This window comes from Bidens hawaiensis, unplaced genomic scaffold (genome assembly GCF_021521415.1).
Source record: "Bidens hawaiensis isolate Kalapana, Puna unplaced genomic scaffold, B.hawaiensis_p1.1 tig00044036_1, whole genome shotgun sequence".
In the NCBI taxonomy this organism is placed as follows: domain Eukaryota; kingdom Viridiplantae; phylum Streptophyta; class Magnoliopsida; order Asterales; family Asteraceae; genus Bidens; species Bidens hawaiensis.
Window position 1 is genome coordinate 55,561 of NW_027497802.1, and position 18,750 is coordinate 74,310.

Sequence of the window (18,750 nt, forward strand, 5' to 3'; positions counted from 1 at the left end):
TCTTTATCAGCAGCAATTGCGTCACCTGGCAAAGCAGAGACTTCAGCAATCAATGCAGTCACACATTCGTATTCAACCATCTTCTCTCTCTTCAGTTGTACAAATTCAACAAGCACAGCCGACAAAGGCGAATACAGTTTGCCAACAGGCAAATGATACAAACATTAACATGCAGCAAAACCAGATCATAGGACAACAAAATAACTATTCTGTCGTGCAGCAGCAACAGCAGATGTTGATAGGCCAGCAAAATAAGCTTTCAAGTGTACATCAACCACAACAACAGTTAATTGGTCAGCTTAACAATCTTTCTAGCATGCAACGACAGCAATCTGGTAATTCCAACATGCAGACCAACCAACACTCAGTGCAACATATGCTACAGTCCAGTATGCCAATGCAGCAGAATCATCATAGTTCAGCAACTTTGTTGCCAACACAAGTTCAACAGTCACCAACACAGTTACAGTAGCAGGTGAAGCGTCATATGCAGTCACAGCATGGCCAGCTGCAGCAGCAGATGAAGCGCCATGTGCAGTCACAGCATGGCCAGCTGCAGCAGCAGATGAAGCGCCATATGCAGTCACAATGTGGCCAGTTGCAGCAGCAGAGTCATATGCTGTCACAGCATGGCCAGCTGCAGCAGCAAATGAAACGCCATATGCTGTCACAGCATGGCTGGATGCAGCAGCAGGTGAAGCGTCATATGCTGTCACAGCCTGGCCGGATGCTGCAGCAGGTGAAGCGTTATAGGCAGTCACAGCCTGACCAGTATATGTATGAGAAGTCTTTCAAAACCTATGTCACCTAAAGAAATTGCAAGAACATGTGATGTTCAGCAAAGAGGTGGTGGTACTTTCAGCTCTAAATATGGTACCTTGGAGAACTGCTTGAGTGCTGCTTAATTTTTAATTCATTTGGTGTGCAAAATGCTACCTTTGTGTTATTTGAACCAAAACTTTTATCAATTACATCCAAGTACTAAATTGAAACTTGAATAATGAAGCATGAATCTAATTGTATAATTATTTATAAAAAATTGTCTAGCAAAATGTTAATAATATTAGTCACCAGTGCTTTATATTAAGTACCACAAGATCTCATGCATTTGAACTTATGGTTATGGATTTGAATCCATCAGCATAGACTTGTAAGAGGAGCTCGACCCACCTCTTCACCTATCAAAATGTTTAAATTATTTTTACCTATATAAGCGTACAAAAAAAATACCAATTTAACTGGCAAAACCCAACAGTCTCAAAATTACGTCTAAACGACGTCACAGCTTCTTTACTTTAGACACTATCAATCACACAACTTAAACCAAATTACATGTCTATAGTGCTAAAAATCTAACATAAAAATTTATAAATAGTAATAGCGACAAAAAGCTAATATTTTGCCAAGATAAACTTCTTGATCTTTTTATGGATGTTGTACTTTATAGCCAAAATAGAGAAAGTACTTGGTGAGTAGATTATCTGGAACATGGAACCCACATCGCAATGTTCACATGAAAGGTTCTCTTAACGCGGTAGGTAAGTTGAGTTCAGGTTCCGTAGAAGGAAGCGGTGCAAAATAAAAGTCAACCATGTCTTTGGTTACTGCTTCTAAACTCTCATTGTCCCACTGCCAAATTCAAGAAAATAATATAAACATTTGCACATGTTCGTTGAAATAACTCTCTTTTAACCAATTTTATAAGTAAATGGTCGGTGTTAATATCAATGAGTGTTACAAAAACAAAAAAGGGGTACCTTTGGCGCAAAGTCCTTATCAACTAGTCTTGCACGAATACCCTGTACACGGGATAAGAGCAAGATTGATTAAATTAATAAAAATGCATTGTGTACAAGTGTTTCTTAAAAGAAGTGGGATCTTGGAGGATCAGGTCCTACCTCACAGAAGTCTCCAGAAACTTGTTTGGATATGCAATGCAACGATGTGCGATATTCACGAGCCAAACATTGGTCCAGGGGCTGGTATCTACCTTCCCTTATCTGCATTTCACCACCTTAAATCTCTACGGTTTCATTTGGAAATATATATATATATGCACTCACATAATATATAGGGTTGTTCAATACAGAATCATTAAGTAGGAATTTCGATCGTGTCAGGTTGGTGGGTTGATGAATTAAAATATTCAACCCAAATTTGTGTCAAAACATCAACCCTAACCTGTACACAATTAAAATTGTGAAACGCGAACTCACCCCGTTTAAAGTTTAAACTTTAGCCCATTTATCAAAACGTGACATATTATTCGGCATATTGGCAGTTAACTATGAAATTGTAAACGTGTTAATCAGATTGCTGGTCTGTAAAAAATGGGTTACACAGTCAACCCAACATGACCCGTTAAATAAACAGGTCAACCCGAGCACGACCTATTTAACTAAACAGATTGGCACGAACACCTGTTTAACTACACAGGTTAAACAGGTAAAGCCGAACACGGCCTGTTTAACTAAACAGGTGAACCTGAACACAACACGTATTTTAAACAGTTTTAGATATGCCAGCCCAAAACCTGTTTATTTTCGTGTTGTGTCAATGTGTCATAAATTGCCACAACTGATAGCATGAAACATAATCACATGTCACTAAAAAAACTGTGAAAAACTGCACTCACAGATTGCAAAGTGATCTTTAAGCTCAATGGTGAGGCTTCCTTCAGTTTCTTTAAAGCAGTTGAACACAATTCATCATGTGACTCTCCTTCTTTCTGCCCAATAAAAATAATACAAGTTGAAATTAAACGATCATTAGAAACCATTTAAAAGATAAATAACCGAACAAATTAAAAGTAAAAGAAACTTACTAAAGCATCCACTATTTCCTCAACAGTATCTTGGCAAAAATACTTATCTATTCTGTCAATCCTGAAACAAAATTCAAAAACTAATGAACAATTTTGACCAATTATCAAACCGACACGACCCGCCCAAACTGCCACCTGTAACAAGATCAAGAGTAAAACAGAACATTACTTGTGAAGAACACTGTTTTTATCCACATAAACAAGATCGCCGTATTGAGCAAGCGACTCTGATATAACAGATGGGTCATCTGTCATTAATTGTCCAAGACGTTCTTCAACCCAAGCAAGTTTCTGTAAAGATCAGTATACCATGATGACTCCATAACTGCAAACTTACAAAAATGTACACAAAGTGAAGCACAAGGTACATACTGCATTGAGAGTAAAGTGCGTAGCAAGACCACATGCAACCAGTTCAGCACCATTTAACCTTTCTCCAGTCAAAGCCAAGAATTCACCTGCAATAACAGTAAATTTGAATTTTCAAGAATTATGATAAATATATTGGGTTAAAGGTACAGATTTTAAATTAAAAAGTTACCTAAATAACCAGGTAAACGAGAAAGATAAAACGAAGCCCCTGCATCTGGATGAAAGCCAATTTGAACTTCTGGAGTTGCGAAAAACTAAAATTTATATCAGATGGTTAATTGAAACAGATCAAAATATATCTAAATGCAATATAACGATGATAATAATAATAATAATAATGTGCATACAGTTTTGTCAGTTGCAATGCGGAACATTCCAGGAACCGCAACGCCTGCACCGCCACCCATCGTGATACCATCCAAGATAGTCAACTGTTAAATGGTCAATAGTCAATGGTCAATCACAATACATCAAATGCTTTTAGATTGAAGGAAGTTAGGTACTCACACTCGGTTTCAAATATGTTCCTAAAAGGTATATAAATTGATATAATGTTCTGAAAAACTCTTTGCATGCTTCATCATTGCCTGTACATAATTCAAACACAAATTAGTAACAAAAACAATCACTTAAAGAAAACAAGATAAAAGAAATAAAGTATAACACCTTCTTGAAGTAGACGATGGATGGTCACCATATCCGCACCGGAACAAAATGCCCGACCACTAGCCTTCAATAAATCCAAATTACATTTAGTGGGCAAGAAAACATGTAATAAAAATGAAGCTTTTCATATAACAATAAAATACCTTCATTGTCACAAATCCAATCTGTGAGTTATCCTCCCATGACTCATAAAGTCTTTGTAACCTACCGGCCTATATATGACATTCCAAAAACATTAAGCACACTTTGCTCACTATGCAAAATCATATCAAACAAGAACATGTATGAGATCCCAATAAGGGTCTTTTTTCAAATCTAACAAGTTGCATTCTCCTTACAAATTTTAGGCTTTTAGCTATATTTTTTTCAAAATAGATGCACAAAAGAAAGTAACAACCAGAGAAAACTCGACTGGCGTATAATACGAGTTAACTCACTTAGCTTTAAGGGTGTTCATAAACCATCAAAACCGACATAACCACCCAAATCAAAAAAGTCGTTTGGATTGGCAGGTTTGAACTACGATACAGTTCACGGGTCTGTTGTAACAGTTTGATGATTTACGGTTTGGAACTTGGAATCGGCAGTTTATCAATTCTTTACTTCACTTTTTTTTATTATTGTTAGGAATATAAAGTTATGTACATATAGCATATTCATGAACAATTTTTTTTTTTTAAAATATAATACAAAACTATGTTTTTCAATAAAAATCTCTTTTTTTTTTAAAACGGCAAGACCGAACCTGCAAGCTGTAAAATCGTTGAAACTGGTCCGGTTTGAAAGTTTAGCAAACTGCCCTAAAATACCGGGCTCAAAATACTTGGGGGGGGGGGGGGCGTTCAACCAGCTGGTTTTTTAAAACAGTGGTAATTTGTCAAAATAACAGTTAGCATTTCTCCCAAAATTTCCAAGAAAACCAGCCGAAGTGGAGAATGAAAACCTTAGGGTTGAAAACCAACCAGGTTATGAAACAAATAAATTTGATTGATGAGTTAGAAAGAAAGAAAGAAAGCATAATAATAATAATAATAATAATAATAATAATACCATGGAGGTAGTAATAGCATTGAGTTTAGATGGGCGGTTGAGTATGGCAGCTCTGGAGAAAGCTCTTCCTTCCACTAAAACCTAACATTTATATTCATTCAATAACATTATACTACATTACATTAGTAGTAATTAAAAAGAGTTAAAAGGGATGGATGAATAGAATAATACCTCATCTTGAAAATGGTTATGTTGGGTGTAATTGTGAGGTTGAGCTGAAATGGCGGTTGAGTAAGAGTAAGAACGTGGTCTTCTTCTTCTTCTAATAATAATAATAAGTGATCTTAATCGCTGCATCTTCCTTCTCAAAACTAAACTAAACTACTGCGCAGCGCACAGACTTCAATTCCTTCGGGGAACCATGGGATGAAAGAAACCTTCCCCAATTGGGCCTTACCCATTTGGGCTTTCCTTGAGCCTACTTTTTTTTAACCTAGCGATATCAATGTGTGTGAAAAGATGTTCCTCCTCAAGTCTCGTGATAGACAAGGGGGTTAGAGGGTGTGTGAGATAACCAGTTAAATTTATGAAAGGCGCAAACTTCATAAAATATAAATAGAAGATAATAGTTGTAAATGGAGAAGTGTTGGAAGACACATATGCGGGTAACCAAAAGAGTTAAGTTGAAAGATTTTAAAACATAAATAAATAAAAAAGATAATGTGACCTAGTAAACGAAATGCGTTGGTCATGCTCAACACATGAACCATATGACCCGACTAAATGGATCATGTCTTAAATTAGTAAAGGAATCATAATTAGACTCGTCAAGTAGCAAACTAACTTAAACTCATGATTAGATATGTATTTGTTGGACTTCTCTCCCTTTCACAAAGTTATTTACCAGTTAAAAAGATTCACTATTTCATGTTTTATAGTAGAGCAAAATAGTACAAACAATCATACCTTTTGTGATACATTGTATGTTCTTGATATCTATAATAGAACAGTGAAGAAACACTAAGTGAACCCTGGACAGATTATAGATAATCTGGGGGTTAAGTAATGTTTCCCACGAATGAGGTCTAGCTGAGAAGGCTGTTCTTCAGAAGACCTGCAAAACAAACACCGTAAGCTCGTCACTGAGAAAGGGGGGGGTTCCTCCTTGTGACCACCCTCCGGCGTGAGAATCAGACTAGGTTGCTCTGAATATAAGTGTATATTAAGAGATTGCTAGATAACTGGATAGCAGATGATCTTACCATTCCAAGATGTTGGAGTATTTATAGCCGAAGGTAGGTTTTCTAGAAGGTACAGCCGGCTGAATAGTATTCCTGTTCAACCAACAGTGGATTACGCACAGGCCATACTGGTTGGTGGGTAGGTTACGGCCAACAGTAACAAAGTCGGCTGCACTATTCCACCAACTGTAGACTATGCACGTCCCACTTACTGTGGATTGTACGCAGGCCATGCTGGTTGGTGAATAGGTTACGGCCAACAGTAACACTATTCCACCAACTGTAGGCTGCGCATGCTCCACAGTAAGGGTTGGTGAGTAGGCAGCGGCTAATAGTGAAACAGTACTAGAGGGTGCTCCTCCTCGCACTGTTGTCGGTGAGCTGTCACCCTGTGATTGGCTCATGGGCTGTTCTGGTCAGATCGTCTGTCCTATCCATACCTTGGTAGGTATGGTACAAAAGATCTTTCAGAATCAGACTGGCTCATTTGGGCGGGATTGTTCCCGCCTTGCTCATTCCTTCACGTGACTGCTGAAGTAGCTAGTGTCTTGTGCGTGTAGCCCTGCTGTCTGCGGGTAGCCTTCCCTGATGGCTTGTATCCGCAACTGCGGGAACAGGCGGGGTACTTCACCATTGGGAGGCTTTCCCTGCGTGTACAGCTTGCGTACTGCGCGTAAGATTCTATGAGCATGGTGGGTCCTGCGGGAGCAGATGGCCTTTGCGCAGACGTCCCTGTTCAAGGTGAGTCTTGCGGGACCTACTGGTCTCTGCTGGGACCTACCTCTTCAAGTCCCCCCAGTCCAATGTTCTTCTCACGAATGTTTAATAAAGTGAGGTGAACTTTTGGACTTTAAGCAAGGGGTTTTGAAAAGGGTTTAGTTTTAAGGTTCTCCGTGGGGATTCTTCCCGCGGGTTTCCTAATGTCACTTGCAAAAATTCCCGATTTTTTTGCTTGATCTTTGGGTATGATGCGGGTAGGTATGTAACCTTCTCGCAAGTCAGGAGCGTTGAGTCTCACTTGTGTGGATTCTCCTTGAGGTTTTAGTGGTTTTGAACATAGTGATCAATTATGTTTAAACCACCAATTCCATCCTGGAGCCTCAAACAATGTAGTTCTCGACGTTCCCGCTATGCGGGGATGTTATTTCCGTTTCCGCAAGCATTGCCCAGAAGATCCTTCTTGGTTTCAATTCCCTGCGGAGCGCTAGGTACGTGAAGGGTTTTGCCTGAACACTGTACCCGCGCTCGTCTTACGGTTACTTTACTTTCAAGGTGCCCCTGGCATCAATTCCCTGCGGGTGCTAGGTATGTGAAGGGTTTTGCCTTAACACTGCACCCGCACCCGTCTTATAGTTACTTTGTTGCCGGGGTATTCTTGGCTTCAATTCCCTGCGGGTGCAAGGTATGTGAAGGGTTTTGCCTTAACACTGTACCCGCGTCCGTCTTATGGTTACTTGGTTGCCAAGGTAAGGGGTGTTTTCCCGCTTACTTTTGAATCTTTTTGAATTTTGAAATTCAAAAGGTTGGTAAGGATAAGAACAATCCAAACATCTGAAACGTCGTGCGACAGTTTCTTCTGACTGTGTCAGGACGTGCAGGAAGTTATGGTGACGTGACAGAACATGGTCATTCCAGTCGCTTTTTCAGGCGCGTGGGCGTGTTTTTTCGGGCGCGTGGCCGCGAAGTTACTGGCACGTCCTTTCAACAGCTGTTGCCAGCTTGCTTTTTGCCACGTGTCATAGTTTCATTGCACTGTCGATTTCTCTCTCCTCCGCATTAAATTCACCGCATTAATTGCGATTACTATATAAAGGGGGAGAGGGTTATTTGCAATTCACACTTTCACCTCTCTTCTTCTTCTTAGTGATTTCCGGCAAATACTCCCCTTTTTCAAGCAAGCATTTTCCCGAAATCACTCTTCTTTCTGCAAAAATGTCTTCTCATGATGCTGAAGCTGTAGCCGACGATAGGAGTACTGCTGGCGAGTGCCAGTGTGCTCTACCTGTCGATCAGTACCAGTACATCGTCAGGAAGTTCATGCTCGAGTCCCTCGAGCCTGAGTTTCCTGAATCTCACCAGACTGTGTACGATGCCCCCAGTGGCAAGATCGGGGTATATGCTGCATTCTTTGTGTATGGAAACCTTAGGTTCCCATTGACAAAGTTTATGTACCGTGTCCTGGAGAGGCACGGGGTGCACCTGACCGAGGTGCATCCGATGGCGATTGCCAAGGTCCGGCACTTCGAGTGGGTGTGCCGGATTCTGGGTATTGAGCTCTACGTGGACCGCCTGATGACCTTCTATACTTGGAGGTGCGTCCAAGGGTGGTACACCCTGACAACCCGTATTAAGGGTTTAAAGATCTGCGTGACCGAGCGCAGTCTCCGATCGTGGAAGCGGGAGTTCTTCTACATCTCTGCCCGCGCCATCCCCATTGCTATGAAGTTCAAGAAGGGTCAAGCGCTTCCGAGCCTTCACGCTTCCAGCTACCAGGAGGCGGAATGGTTCGCGAAGATATCCCGGGTCCAATCTCCGGTTTACCGGTTTGCGGAGTCCGGGATGGTGCTGCTGGGGATGAGCCGGGTATGGAAGGATGCGTCTCGGTTTCCTATCCTTCTCGAATACGGTTTGAACTCTATTCCTTATGGTATGTCTTGTCTTTCTTGCTGATATTAGTTTATTTTCTAACTCTCTTTTCTTTCAGAGGGGAATAATTTGGAGTCGCTCCTGTTCCCGCGGGAAGCTGACAGTCCCGTGCGGGTGGGCACTCGTGCTCTGGACGACAATGAGTTGCCCATCCTGGAGCAAACGGCGGATAGGTTTGTGGAGGTCTATCCGCCGGGCCAAGAGATCCTGAGCCACCGGCGGCCAGGTAAGGAGATATTTTATCCCGAACCCCTCAATGCTGTACCCGCTGTTGGAAATCCTTACATCCTATCTTCTTCTGAGGAATCCGCAGATGGTCCTCCCCTTGTGCGGAAGAAGAAGACTGCTGCCAGCGTGAAGGGGAAGGAGAAGGCCTCCACAGCTGATCCAGTGGTTCTATCTGACACGGAGTCAGATAGTGAAGAGGTGGCGGGGAAGCCCGTTGGTGAGAAGACCACTGCTCCGGAGGCTACGACCGTTACCTCCGGAGAACCAACGAAGACGACGGTGACCGGTACCAAGAGGCCGGCTCCATCGGGTTCCTCCCCGCCCGTCCGTACGTTCAGGGTCAAGAAAACCCGTAAGTATAATCATAATGCCTTTGTAGATTTGTCACTTCATAATTTTCTTTTAACACTTTGTGCAGGCGTGGATGTTGACGCAATCCGGGGTGAAATGCAGGGGAGTACCTCCTCGCCAATGACGGTAGGCTCGGTCAGCCTTCCTGAGGCGTCGACCCAGTCGCCTGCGCCTGCATCCGCTGGTCTAGTTGCTCGTTCCGTCGAGCCAACTGTTCCGGCCGAGATGACGTCACCGCCGGCCGTGAGTGCGATTTTTACAGCATCCTTCACGGAACCGGCGGTTACTGCTGCTTTTGAGGAGGCGGCGACCGCGGCGGAGACCACGACGGCGACCACGGCGGCTGCCACCATGCCCGCGCCACCGGCACTGACAGCCGGACCATCAGGTACGCGCAGGGCTTCCCGCCGATCTTTGCCACCTTCCCATCTGCCTGACCTGTTGGATGGATTTCCTTTAGGTTCAGGTGATGGGTTTGGCGGATATCGGCCTGTCATTGACCCTACAGGTGCGTAGGGTTCCTTTGTTTATCCCCTTTTTTTTTTTTTATCATCTTTTCCTTACTGTCTTTGTTTCTTTTGCAGTGTCGGATTCCAATGAAGTGTATGTTCCACGATGGAACATACGCCGAGGAACAACCCTTCGTACCCCTGTGGAGTGCGTGGACTGGGCTCGCCACGCTGCTCCTCATGGTGCGTTGGGGGAAGCCATGACTAGCTACCAGGAGGGTAGGCTAACCAATGAGCTTCGGGTTCTCCAGGCCCGGATGCAGCCGCGCATCGAGCTGCTTTGTCGTGAAAACGACAAGTTGAAAGCAGCTCGCGCCAAAGACGTATCTGAAGCGCGTGCTCTCCGGGAGGAGAACCAACAGCTGGCGGCAGCTGCCGCCGCCAAGGAGAAGGCCTTCAAGGCCCTCGAGGTTGAAGTTCAGGCGCGACTCGAGGCCCGTTCCAAGGCTGCCCAAGCTGTGAATGAACAGCTTCGGCTGGCCAGGGAAACTGCGCGAAACGCAACCGAGAGGGCTGCCCAGGCTGAAGCCGTTGCTGAGCCTCTGCGTTTGGAGAATGAGGAGCTGAAAGGCAAATTAGAGGCTCTCCAACGCGCTCATGATGCCTTGGCAATGGAAGATGCCAAGAAACTCCAGGAAATCCTGGACCAGAGGGGGGTGCTTGACCAAACCGAGCGGAAGCTTAAGGGCGTCGAAGAGGCTGCCGCTAAGGAAGTTTTACTTGCCAACCTTAACAAGAGCGAAGCCGAACGCGCCCATACCGAAGCTCAAGCTGCCCTCCAATGGCTTCTTCGAGAAGCGTTGCCTCAGGTATGTTTAGATTTATCTTCACGCATTTCTTTTGTAAGAAAAGGTTCTAATACTTGTATTTTTTTTCTTTGTAGGTTGTGCGTCGGGTCTTTTCAGAGACCTCCTACGATGATGCTATGACCGCAGCCCTCAACGCTTCTCATGATGATGGGGAAAAAGCCGGCTTCATGCTTGGTCTAGGGTTTGTTGAGAAAGGCGTCCCGCCTTCCAACTTCCCTTTGTTCGATGTGGATACCGAAGCCATTTACGACCAAGCATTGAACCAATATGCCGCCTTCCCGCATCCAGTGGTGGAAAAGGTGGATGAAGTAGCTGTTGCTGATGATGGGTTAGCTGTCCTCAAAGCTTTCCTCGAACGACCCCGTTCTTCTGACGGAGCGGGTCCTAGTGGAGGCGGCCCTGAAGCTTGACCCCGAAGATCCCTTTCCATTGCTTAGACTTGTATAGATTCTCTTCTAGGCGGGTAGTAACCCGGCCATTCTTGTAATATATTACTGAAATATAAATCTTTTTGCGTATAAGATTGTTATTTCCTTCTTTGGATTCCTTGCTTTATAAACTCATGACTTGCATACTTAGTTTAAGTTAGCAATTTTCCAAGTGTTCTAGAATAAGTTAACCTCTTGAACGTGGTTGATGATGGGTTAAAGTTTCGCTTCCTCTTTCGTGATTGTGCGGGTAGAACCGTCACTTGCACTTGGTAGGATGGCTAAACTTTAACCTTTATCTGACCTGCGTGCAGGTTTTTCTCATTTCTAAGTATTTAGGATAAGTTAACCTTTGAACGTGGTTGATAGTGGGTTAAAGTTTCGCTTCCTCCTTCGTGATTGTGCGGATAGAACCGTCACTTGCACTTGGTAGGATGGCTAAACTTTAACCTTTACCTGACCTGCGTGTAGGGTTTCCTTTTTTCCTTGTATTATTATTATTTTTTTTTTTTTATTTTTTTTTTTTAGGATAACCTTTGAACGTGGTAAATGATAGTTTAAAGTTTTGCTTCCTTATTTGTGATTGTGCGGATAAGACCGTCACTTGCACTTACAAGGATGGCTAAACTTTACTTACATCATACCTGCGTGTAGGTTTCCCTTATTTTTAACGTTGTGTTTATGCGGGTTTTGCCGCCTTCCACACGTAACGACTTACTTCTCCCCCTTTATGTGGTAAACACCGGCACCAGTGGGGAGTTCATAAGAATAAAGGTAAACACATTATGAAAGGAGAATCATTTCCATTAGAAGTGGCTCTTGGCCTTTTCTTTACAAGTTTTGGAATTGATCTACATATAACATTTGCGTAATTGAGCTCCATTCCATGTTCTTGGGATGGGAGTGCCATCGAGCCTTTCGAGCCGGTATGCGCCCTTTCCCAGAACTTGTTTGATAACATATGGCCCTTCCCAGACTGGGGCCAACTTTCCTGGGCGTTATTGGTTCGAAGCCTCGTTGTTACGCAGTATGTAGTCTCCTTCCTTGAAGTTGCAGAGTTTTACCCGCGTGTTGTAGTACTTTTGCATTTGTCGTTTGTAATTCTCTTCACGCACTGCGGCTAAGTCTCTGCGTTCCTCGGTTAGCATAAGATCCAACCGTCTTTCCGCATCATTGTCTTCTGGCTGACTCAAGACCCTTGGTGAGGGTAGACCAATTTCGACCGGAACCATGGCTTCCGTGCCATAAGTGAGGCTGAACGGGGTTTCCCCCGTACTGGCCTTCTTCAGCGTTCTGTTTGCCCAAAGGACGTGCGGAAGCTCGTCCACCCAGCCGGATCTGTGTTTCAAAAGTCTTTTCTTGATGCCTTCGACGATGCTCTTGTTTGCTCTTTCCACCTCACCATTACCTTGCGGGTGTGCCACTGAGGTAAAGGTGTGGGTGATTTGAAGTTCTTTCAGCCACTGTTGTAGCTTCTTGTCAGCAAAGTTGGTGCCGTTATCGCTCACCAAATTCTGTGGAAGTCCAAAACGACAAATTATAAATTCCCAAATAAATTTTTTGATATGCTTTGCGGTTGTTTGGGCTAAAGGTTTTGCTTCTATCCACTTGGTGAAGTAGTCGATGGCTACCACTAGGAACTGAACATTTCCTGCTGCTGTAGGAAATGGGCCTGTCACATCGATGGCCCACTTCTGAAATGGCCACGAAGAAGTGACTGGAACCAGTTCGTTTTTTGGGCGATGCGTGTTAGGTGCGTAAAGCTGGCAAGACCTGCATTTTCTGATGTATGCCAGTGCATCCGTATGCATCCCCGGCCAAAAGTATCCCGCGTTGTTTAGCTTGGCTACAACAGCGCGGGGGCCTGCGTGTACCCCACAGATGCCTTCGTGTACTTCCCTTAGGAGGTAGCCGGCATCTTGGTTGTCCACGCATCTCAAGAGTGGGCCAAGAAAGTTACGTCTGTAGAGGATGTCATTGACGAGTTGATAATTCAGTGCTTTACAGCGTAGTTTTCTTGCCTGTGTTTTCGACTCTGGTAGTATTCCTGCTGCAAGGTAATTTATTATTGGTGTCATCCATGTTTCTGTATTGTTCTGGATGACACAAATTTCCTTGTGCGGGACTGATGGTGCTTCGAGGAGTTCAATGCGGATGTCCTTTCCCAAGTGGGTGAAGGCTAGTGATGCAAGCTTGCTTAACGCATCCGCAGATTTGTTTTCGCTGCGCTTGACGTGTATGACTTTACAATCACTAAAATCACGCATAAGGGTTTTTGCCTGGGCGAGGTACAGGGCCATGGTGTCATTCACAGCCGTGTATGTTCCATTTATTTGGTTGGCCACCAGCATGGAATCCACGTGGGCTTCTAAGTTTTTCACTCCCATCTTACGCGCAATTCTCAAACCGGCCAAGAATGCTTCATATTCGGCTTCGTTATTCGTACTTGGAAAGTCCAGCCGAATAGCGTAAGTATATTCTTGGCCTGCTGGGTTGGTTAATTTTAACCCTGCGCCTGAACCCTCGTTACTGGCTGCTCCATCAGTGTAGAGTCGCCAGACATCATTGACGTCCTGTGCTGGGGAGGGTTGAGCCTCCTCCTGGCACTCTTTTTCCCGCGAAACGGGGACTTCTGCAATAAAATCGGCCAAGACCTGGCCTTTTATGGCTGGTCTTGGCTTGTACTTAATTGCATATTCTCCCAATTCAATTGCCCATTTGGCTAGACGTCCCGATAATTCGGGTTTGCCTAGAACATTTGAGAGTTTGAAGTTGGTGAGAATGGTGATTGGGTGGCCCTGGAAATATCGTCTTAACCTGCGTGAAGCGTGTATAAGTGCTAAGACCAATTTTTCGAGGGTAGAGTACCGGGTTTCTACGTCTGTTAGTACACGGCTAACATAATAGATTGGCATCTGGATGCCCTTTCGTTCTACTAGCAAGACTGCCCCGGTTGCTCTATCTGTTGCGGAAAGGTATAGGATTAACTCCTCTCCCGCTTGTGGTGCTGTATGCGTTGGGAGTTCGATCAGGCGTGACCGAATCTCCTGAAAAGCTGCTTCCGCTTCTGGTGTCCAGCGGAAGTGCGTTTTCTTCAGGCAGTTTCTCAGTGTTGACACGAAAGGAAACGACTTATCCGCATGGTTTGCCAAGAAGCGATTAAGTGCGACTAGTCGCCCATTCAGTGTCTGAGCCTGTTTGATGGTGGTAGGTGATTCCATTTTAACATTGGCTTCGACCTTTTCAGGGTTCGCTCTAAAGCCATCTTTAGTAACAATGACTCCCAAGAACTTCCCTTCTTCCATCCCAAATGAACACTTGCTCGGGTTGAGCTTCATGTTTATCTTTCGGAGCGTGTTGAAAGTTTCTTCAATGTCTTTCAACATCGCCTCAGGCTCGAGGCTTTTGATGACCAAATCATCCATATAGACTTCCAAGTTTCTCCCGATTTGGGCATGAAACTCTTTGTCCATTAGTCGTTGGTACGTGGACCCTGCATTCTTAAGTCCGAATGGCATCATTTTATAACAAAATGTACCATCGGGCGTCCGAAATGCGGTTTTGTCCTGGTCATCAATGGCCATGTGGATTTGGTGGTACCCCTTATACGCATCCAAGAAGCATTTAAGGCGAAATGGCGCCAACGAATCCACTTTGAGATCAATTTCTGGTAACGGATAACAATCTTTGGGGCATGCTTTGTTCAAATCTTTGAAATCTATGCACATGCGCCATTGTTTGTCATTCTTCGGTACCATTACGGGATTTGCAACCCATGTTTGATATCTACTAACGCGTACGATGCCTGCGTCAAGGAGTTCCTTGACTTGGGTTCTACACGCGTTAGTTTGTTCAGGCCCCATTACCCTGCGCTTTTGTACGATTGGCGTAACAGCCGGATCGCATTTGAGCTTATGCTCCGCCTTACTTCGGGGTACACCAGTCATGTCAGCTGGTGTCCACGCAAAGATGTCAGCGTTTTTCTGCAGTAAGCGCTTGAGTAAGGTGCGGGTGGGATCAACAATTGTTGGTCCAATGGTAACGGCCTGGTCGGGGTATTTGCCATTGAAGGCCCATTTTTCTGGTTCAGTGACGGTTGGTTTAGCCTTCTTCGGTTTGGGTTTAGATGAGACAGATGCAATGCATACCTGGGGAATGCCAGAGATCATTGCTACACCCTCAGCTGTTGGCCATCCCATCATGCCGTGGACTGAAGATACCACGGCGTTGAATCTTGCCATCCCATCTCTTCCGAATAGGATGTCGTATGTGTGGTGTGGCTTTTTCATCACGACAAAATCCACGTCTTCTGTGCGTGAATGATTCCCATCAGTAAGAGTAACGGGGAAAGATAGGATACCCAGGGGTGTTTCTGTACTGCCATCAAACCCTTCCATTGAAGCGTAGACCGTTTCCAAGCGTTCCTTGTCTTCATCATCCAGCTTATCAAAGAACTGCCTGTACATCACTGTCGACGAAGCGCCGTTGTCAGCAAGAGTGCGGGAGGTGATGTAGTGCCCCAGCTGGCTTCTGATGACGATGGGGCCTTCTTTGCTGGGGCCTCCCGGCACTCGCGGGAAGCGCACCTCAGCTTCCTTCCACGCGCATGGTTCTACCACCCGTCTTTTTCTTCCTCTGACCTTGCCATGAACCATGTTGATGCTGATGTCGACGGGCTTTCGTCCGTTACCTCTGTACCGGTTGTCATTCCTTCCTCCCTTCCTGATCGATGCCACGAGATGTGCAAGCCTTCCATCCTTAACAAATGTTTCAATAATATCCTTCAAGGATGTGCACTCTTCAGTACCATGACCCTTTGTCCCGTGGAAATCACAGGATTTGCTTTGATCCGCATTAGGTTTCTGCCGGATCGATGGGGCTTTGGGCCATGGCAATTTTTCCGTGGCAAATATCTCCGTGACGCTCTTTGTGAGTGGCGTCCACCGGTGTTTTCGATTTGAAGGGTGTGTGTTGTCCCTTCCGCCAACAAGAGGGCGAGAGCTGGATGAGGTGTCAAAGTTTACCCTTGACTGCCAAATACCTAGCCTCCTCTTTTTGTTCTGCCGGGCGATCCGGACATTGTTCTCTCTTGTCCTCTGCGTGTAGAGGTGCGTACTCTGGGGAAGGTCCCTTCCCAGTTGCTTTTCCGTCTCGGCAAAGCGCTTTGCCGCCGTCATGATGGCATCCCATGTGGATGGCATGCCATCCTTACCCGTCAACGTGCGGATAAGTTCTGGGTATTCGGCGCCTTGGATGAAGGCGGCGCGAACCAGATCCTCACTTATGTTGCCGAGACTAAGCTTTTTGGAGTTAAAGCGAGTGATGAAGTCTAGTAAAGATTCATCCTCCTCTCTCACGCAGTTGAGGATCGTCCACTGCTCTTCAGTGTACTTCCTCTGTTGGCTGAAGTGCTGGCTGAACTTGTTCTGAAAGTCCGCCCAGTCATATATGTGGTGGATCGGTAAACGATCGAACCATGCCCTGGCTGCTCCGACCAGAGTCATCTGGAACATGTAGCACCACGTGGGTTCCGTCCAGTTGCTGACGGTAGCCCCCGCAATGAACCTGTTCAGATGGTCGTCTGGGTCGGATAGACCATCATAAGTGCCAATGTTTGACATTTGTTTGGCACTTCTCGGGGCGATTGCCTCCGCAATGTCTCTTGCGAATTTTGACCTTCCTGCATTTGTGGCAGTTGGTCTAAAGGTTTTGGAGAAGTCACGCGGGTTTCTCTCCGCGATTGGTTTAAAAGCTTCCCCAAAATTCCTTTTTGGTTGGACGTCCGTGTCCTTACGCTTCCCTTTCGCCTTATGGCGAGGGTTCGCGTCGGTATCAGACTCCAACTCGTCTTCTGAGTACTCGCAGTCACTGCTCATATTGAGGTGTTGGCGAGTACTGGTGAATTCGTCAGCCTGTTGAGCTGAACGCAAGCGTTCATCCAATTCGGCTTGGAATTCTCTTTGCCGTGCTTCGGCCCACGCCTTCACTTGATCTAGTGTTTGGCGAGGGACCTTCGTTCGTTTTTCCAGTTGGGTATCGGTGAACCCCAATGGAATATTTACTCCACTTGCCCCGGCTTGGGTAGTCGGGGTAGTGTTCGTAAGGATTGTATAACCGCCGGTGTTCCCCCCAGTTGCTGGGGTGGTTACCGGGGTTTCTTGGTCAGTTACAGGCCTTTGGACCGGAGTAACGTTAACCATTTCTTCAGAAATTGTGAAAATTAAAATAGTTCTAGCTTTTTCCCACGGATGGCGCCAATGAAGAAACACTAAGTGAACCCTGGACAGATTATAGATAATCTGGGGGTTAAGTAATGTTTCCCACGAATGAGGTCTAGCTGAGAAGGCTGTTCTTCAGGAGACCTGCAAAACAAACACCGTAAGCTCGTCACTGAGAAAAGGGGGGGGGTTCCTCCTTGTGACCACCCTCCGGCGTGAGAATCAGACTAGGTTGCTCTGAATATAAGTGTATATTAAGAGATTGCTAGATAACTGGATAGCAGATGATCTTACCATTCCAAGATGTTGGAGTATTTATAGCCGAAGGTAGGTTTTCTAGAAGGTACAGCCGGCTGAATAGTATTCCTGTTCAACCAACAGTGGATTACGCACAGGCCATACTGGTTGGTGGGTAGGTTACGGCCAACAGTAACAAAGTCGGCTGCACTATTCCACCAACTGTAGACTATGCACGTCCCACTTACTGTGGATTGTACGCAGGCCATGCTGGTTGGTGAATAGGTTACGGCCAACAGTAACACTATTCCACCAACTGTAGGCTGCGCATGCTCCACAGTAAGGGTTGGTGAGTAGGCAGCGGCTAATAGTGAAACAGTACTAGAGGGTGCTCCTCCTCGCACTGTTGTCGGTGAGCTGTCACCCTGTGATTGGCTCATGGGCTGTTCTGGTCAGATCGTCTGTCCTATCCATACCTTGGTAGGTATGGTACAAAAGATCTTTCAGAATCAGACTGGCTCATTTGGGCGGGATTGTTCCCGCCTTGCTCATTCCTTCACGTGACTGCTGAAGTAGCTAGTGTCTTGTGCGTGTAGCCCTGCTGTCTGCGGGTAGCCTTCCCTGATGGCTTGTATCCGCAACTGCGGGAACAGGCGGGGTACTTCACCATTGGGAGGCTTTCCCTGCGTGTACAGCTTGCGTACTGCGCGTAAGATTCTATGAGCATGGTGGGTCCTGCGGGAGCAGATGGCCTTTGCGCAGACGTCCCTGTTCAAGGTGAGTCTTGCGGGACCAACTGGTCTCTGCTGGGACCTACCTCTTCAAACAGACTAACTTCACTGATATACATTTTAACCATTCTCATCTAACTAAAAATCAACATATGGTCTACATGTGCTATTTTGTTATCTACTTTTTACATGTACAGAATTTTGTTCATGTGTATTTACTGGTGTATACACTATCATATTTAATGGTTCTATCAATAGTCTATTAATTTGTTATAGCACTTAACACGATGTGTGTATATACATGTGTTTATCACCACCACAAAAATACACATGAATATAAACTGTTTGTATAAATTTGGAGACAGGTGACTTCATCGTCACGACCACTGTCCAAAATCCTGATGTTACGAAAGGGGCACCTCACGAAGCAGATGTCATAAACAAAGCGAAATTAAAATGCAGGATGTCTTAAAACAATATTTGCAAAAATATTATATTTC

The 18,750-nt window shown here is 45.0% G+C and overlaps 1 protein-coding gene across 1 annotated transcript; it reads right to left on the reverse strand.

Moving 5' to 3' along the window:
• Nucleotides 1-1,273: 1,273 nt before the first annotated feature.
• On the reverse strand, nucleotides 1,274-5,216 carry LOC143594631 (small ribosomal subunit protein mS47-like). Its single transcript, XM_077073895.1, has 14 exons — nucleotides 5,084-5,216; nucleotides 4,913-4,993; nucleotides 4,006-4,074; nucleotides 3,863-3,926; nucleotides 3,704-3,783; nucleotides 3,544-3,627; nucleotides 3,366-3,450; nucleotides 3,197-3,282; nucleotides 2,994-3,115; nucleotides 2,825-2,885; nucleotides 2,636-2,728; nucleotides 1,899-2,000; nucleotides 1,758-1,799; nucleotides 1,274-1,629 (listed from the first exon to the last, which is right to left on the reverse strand). Exons 1-14 carry the CDS (start codon nucleotides 5,207-5,209, stop codon nucleotides 1,510-1,512), a joined length of 1,215 nt encoding a protein of 404 aa, XP_076930010.1. The 5' UTR covers nucleotides 5,210-5,216; the 3' UTR covers nucleotides 1,274-1,509.
• Nucleotides 5,217-18,750: the final 13,534 nt, after the last annotated feature.

Coding starts and splice junctions, on each gene's coding strand:
- LOC143594631 (XM_077073895.1), bottom strand. CDS start 5,209: ATGCAGCGATTAAGATCACTTATTATTATTATTAGAAGAAGAAGAAGA. Junction 2,729..2,824: donor AGGAAATAGTGGATGCTTTA/GTAAGTTTCTTT, acceptor TTTATTGGGCAG/AAAGAAGGAGAGTCACATGA. Junction 2,001..2,635: donor TAAAGATCACTTTGCAATCT/GTGAGTGCAGTT, acceptor GGTGAAATGCAG/ATAAGGGAAGGTAGATACCA.